Genomic DNA, 5,142 nt, shown 5'->3' with positions numbered 1-5,142 from the left:
TTCCTCCAGTCCTGTTGCTGTGTTCTTCATATAGTTCAGCTTCTCGGATTATTTGCTCAGCATACAGATTGAATAAGTATAGTAAAAGGATACAAGCCTGATGCACACCTTTCCTGATTTTAAACCACGCAGTATTCCCTTCTTCTGTTTGAACAACTGCCTCTTGGTCTAAATATAGGTTTCTTATGAGCACAATTAAGTGTTCTGGAATGCTAATTCTTCCCAATGTTATCCATAATTTCTTATGATCCACACAATCAAATGCCTTTGCATAGTCAATAAAACACAGGTTAAACATTTTTCTGTTATCCTGTGCTTTCAGCCATGATCCATCTGTATTTTTAGTGCCTTCCAACCTGAGGGGCTCATCTTCAGGCAGTACATCAAACAGTGTTCTGCTGCTATTCATGAGGTTTTCACAGGCCAATTTTTACAGAAGTAGACTGCTTGGTCCTTCTTCCTAGTCTATCTTAGTCTAGGAGCTCCACTGAAACCTGTCCACCAAGGGTGACCCTGCTGGTATTTGAAATACTGGTGGCAGAGCTTCCAGAATCACAACAACATGGAAGCCACCACAGTATGACAAACTGACAGACACGTGGTGGATTCTTTACACTAGCTATTAGCATTAATTTTTTTGGTATTGGGGAGGTACTCCATGCTTTCTTTTACATATGAGAAGAATCAAACTCAGGAATTGTAAATGACTTAGGTGTCCAGGGTTCTTAGTTTGATTAGTAGCAAAGTTGACTAGAATCTTTATCTTTTCTGCTAACTACCATGCTTCCTTACTGAATTTCGAATTTTCTTTAACCTGAGTACTTGAACTTTGGAGGCAGACTACCTGAGTTTGAATTATGACTATGATATGGTAATACCTGTGAAAGCTGGAATCTGTGTGAGGCGTAAACTTGTCAGAGAAAGAAAACAAATATTTTCTACTAAAACGAGTGATAGTAAAGTGGTAAGACTGCACCCTGCCAAAGGTGGAAAACTTGCGAGACCCAGAAAAACAAGGCAGTCATGTTGAGTTCTGACTTTCACTATGCTAGGTGGGTAGACACAATAACTGTGTGTCTCTGTTTCTCCATCTAAAGTAGAAACAATATACCTCATAGGCTTTCCAGGATTAAATGAGAAGAGTGCCTTACACATAGTAAATGCTTCCAATAGATGTTAACTGTTATGGTTACTGAAAGTGAAGAGGACTTGAAGCACTTACTAATGAAGCTCAAAGACCACAGCCTTCAGTATGGATTATATGTCAACATAAAGAAAACAAAAATCCTCACAACTGGACCAGCAAACAGCATCATGATAAACGGAGAAAATATTGATGTTGTCAAGGATTTTATTTTACTTGGATCCACAGTCAATACCCGTGGAAGCAGCAGTCATGAAATCAAGCAATGTATTGTGTTAGGCAGATCTGCTGCAAAAGACCTTTTTAAAGTGTTAAAAAGCAAAAGTGTCATTTTGAGAACTAAGGTGCACCTGACCCAAGCCATGGTATTTTCAGTTGTCTTATATACATTCAAAGCTGGACAATGAATAAGGAAGACCGAAGAAGGGTTGATGCCTTTGAATTATGGTGTTGGCAAAGAATATTGACTATACCATGGACTGCCAGAAGAACAAATGAATCTGTTTTGGAAGCAGTATAGTCAGAATACTCCTTAGAAGTGAGGATGGCGAGAATTTGTCTCACGTACTTTGGACATGTTATCAGGAGGGACCAGTCCTTGGAGAAGGACATCATGCTTGGTCAAGTAGAGGATCGGTGAAAAAGAGGAAGACCCTTAACAAGATGGATTGACACAGTGGCTTTAACAATGGGCTCAAACATAGCAACGATTGTGGGGATGGCGCAGGACTGGGCAGTGTTTCATTTTGTTGTACATAGGGTTGCTATGAGTTAGAACCGCAGCTAATAACGACAAAAACAATTATTGGTATTAGTATTACAATGATTATTATTACTTCCAGACCACTTGGTAAGTCAGAAAAAAATACAGTATTTCTATCCTGTTCTCCAACAGTTTCTTTTGCTGTTTTTTCTTATTGTCATTTGTCAGATGAATACCTGTAGTGAAAACTCAGATTGTTACTTTTTATTTTTTAATCCTTTTGGAATAGGTCATACATCCACAGGGTTCAAAATTCAGGTTTCTCCCTGCCCTTTTCTCCTAACCAACCATTTCCTTTCCCCATAGGCAATCAGTATGTCTCAATTTAAACAGTTGTTTTTATGAAGACTTTTCCAATTCTCTCTTTTACTCCCCACTCTTGCTGCAAGGATTAATTACTTGCTCCTCCATTGCTGGTACCATTTTTCTGGAACTTAGTAGGCTGTATTTATTGAGCAGCTTTTACTTGTCTAGCCCCTGGGGATGTATCATTGTTGAAAGGCAAGATCCCTGTTCTCATGGAGCTTGCCTTCTGGTTGGGGATACAGACAATAAACAAGTAATCAAATAAGTAAGAATTTCAGATAATGGTAGCACTGTGGAGATAATAGAGAATGTGTGTGGGGGTGATAGGTGGCTGGCAGTATTAAGTAGCGTGGTCAAGTGACGTGAAGCTCAGATGATAAGGAATCACCACGGGAACACCTGGGGAAGGCATATCAGGTAGAAAGAACACAAGTGCAGAGGCCCTGAAGAGGTAATAAACTTGACACGTTGAGGAGTAGAAACACCCGGGTGGATAACATGTGTGAGGGGAGGAGTAGAAGAAGGTGACGTGTTCTCTTGAGGAAGGAGATAAGGTAGTCTCTTGTGATCAGTGGCTGCAGAGACCAGGCATTGGTTACTTAGCCTGGATGGTGGCATTTACTTAGGAGTTAAGCTGAGCTGCTTACAGACAAGTTTTATGAACTCTTGAGTTTCAGTTTCTACATCTATAAAGTGAAGGTAATGACGTGTACCTTAAGAATTGCTGTGAGGATTAAATATGATATAAAAGTTTTATACAGGCAAATAGTAGCTGCTTAATAAATGGCAGTATTTTGTGTGCCTTGGTTCCATTCATGCAGGAGCAAAAGCTTTTAATGCAGTTTCTAAGTTTTTATGAATTGTTATCTCATATATTTTTGCTTTTCAATTTTGAATTATTCTTTAGCAGTGTTGGTTGACAATTAAATGCCCTGTTTTTTAGATGTCTTTTTTTTTTGTTATCTTCTGTAAAAGTCAAAATAGTCTTAGATTCTAGAATAACTAGGCAAGGAGTATGGGACAAAAGTGCTACACTTCATGTTATAACTGATTATAAAATAATACAAAAAACTTTCCATCACATATTTTTTTAAATTCATTTTGGATCTTGAATTTAGAATTTATATTATGCAGTGAAAAGTTGTTCCATGTATATTCATTTGATAAAATAACTTTTGTTCATATTTCTTTACAGAAGTGTTATGAACAGAAGCAGTACAAAAATGGCCTCAAGTTTTGCAAGATGATTCTTTCGAACCCAAAATTTGCTGAACATGGAGGTATTGTCTCATTTGTGAGAGATAAAATTGTTTTGGGGACATCTAATTCCAAAATCAGACAGATGGGATGTATAACAGTGAAAGAAGAATGCCTTGGCCTTGAAGCTCTCTATGAGAGCACATACATGTTCAACATTTTGAGCTGTGTTTCACGTGTCTTACTCTAGATTAATTTACTTATGCCCAGGTATACATGCAATGTTTTTTAGATGTGAAATGGTAGGTTAATTTATTGGGTTAAAAAGTGGATGAAGTATGTACCACTATTTTTATAGACCTGAATTTCCTGTGTCACTTTAATAGCGTTTATGTTTATACTTCAGTTTCTAGTGTACAAAATGAGAACAGTATTTGCAGTACTGAAGTTATAGTATGAAGATACAGTCTGAACATTTTATCTTGTTATGTATGTGCTTTTTATATATCTGCTGATCTTAATATATAAATAAGATACTACTACTTGACTGTTAGATTTTGTATCTTGAGTTGTATTTCTAGTACTGGTGGTGTTAGTAAGTGTATGTTTGTGTCATCCTTTCTCACTGGTGGCCAATATTTGTTAAAAGGATGGATTAGGTTAGACATGCAAGTAATGGTCCTGTAGCAAAGCAAAGCTAACTGGAGCCTCTGAAACTTTTTAGCTGTAGAACTCATGTCCAAATGGGAGCTTGTGGGGAAGTTCAATATGAAAACAGATAAAAGATGCTTGGTTATAGGGGCCTGGGGTGCTTGATCACCATTTTCTAAAGGGAGCTGCAAGAGTCCACAAAGCTCAGTTTGAAAACCACTGATCTTGCTCAATTCCTTTCTTATGGATTGTGTAGAGAATTATTTCATCCTGAACCATCCTCCATTAACATTGCAACATATTTTTGGGTCGTCACTTCCATAGTCCAGTGTTGTACTCTTGAAATACAAACTGATATTAATTAGCTGGAATAAACTTGCTGCCAAAACTGAAATCTGTTCCAGTAGTGAATAGATGTCTTTAAATTGTGTGTATGTCTTTAAGGGAGATTGATTGTTTTTGTAGGGTATATATCTGATGATGGTCTAATGAGAATTGATGTCAGGTGAAAGCTGTAGGACTGCTAAAATGGATTTAATTGAACAAAGACCCATGTGCCTGCTGTTTTTTCGGTAGCATAATCTTGACCCCTTTAACAAAATCTTCTAAAGGACAGATAGCATTTTAGCAACTTAGTCCCAGCTTAAGGAATTTCAGAAAGAACTCAGGCTAATTTTTTTTTTTTTAATTGTACTACTTTCAGTGAAAGTTTGCACTTCAAGTTAGTTTCTCTTACAGAAATTTATATACACGTTGTTATGTGACCCTCGTTGCTCTTCCTGTAATGTGACAGCACACTCCTCCTTTCCACCCCGAATTTCCCGTGTCCATTCAACCAGCTCCTGTCCCTTTTTACCTTCTTATCTCGCCTCCGGACAGGAGCTGCCCATTTAGTCTTATGTATCTACTTGAGCTAAGAAGCACTCTTTTCACGAGTATGATTTTATGTCTTATAGCCCAGTCTAATCTATGTCTGAAGAGTTGGCTTTGGGAATGGTTTCAGTCCTGAACTAACAGAGAATCTGGGGGCCATGTCTTCCAGGGTCTCTCCAGTCTCAGTCAGACTATTAAGTCTGGTCTT

At 37.8% G+C, this 5,142-nt stretch overlaps 1 protein-coding gene across 3 annotated transcripts in view; it reads left to right on the top strand.

Moving 5' to 3' along the window:
* The window catches only part of NAA16 (N-alpha-acetyltransferase 16, NatA auxiliary subunit), a 98,906-nt gene that overhangs the window by 6,116 nt on the left and 87,648 nt on the right, over positions 1–5,142 (top strand). For all 3 annotated transcript variants that reach the window (XM_023731627.1, XM_004376616.2, XM_023731628.1), the window contains exon 2: positions 3,409–3,493. In XM_023731627.1, coding sequence (XP_023587395.1) covers positions 3,409–3,493 — 85 coding nt within the window. The remainder of the gene's footprint in view (positions 1–3,408; positions 3,494–5,142) is intronic.

The sequence above is a fragment of the Trichechus manatus genome, unplaced genomic scaffold, assembly GCF_000243295.1.
Source record: "Trichechus manatus latirostris isolate Lorelei unplaced genomic scaffold, TriManLat1.0 scaffold00044, whole genome shotgun sequence".
NCBI classification, from domain to species: Eukaryota; Metazoa; Chordata; class Mammalia; order Sirenia; family Trichechidae; genus Trichechus; species Trichechus manatus.
The sequence above is the reverse complement of the archived record's forward strand: the minus strand, read 5'-3'. Positions and strand labels throughout refer to the sequence as shown.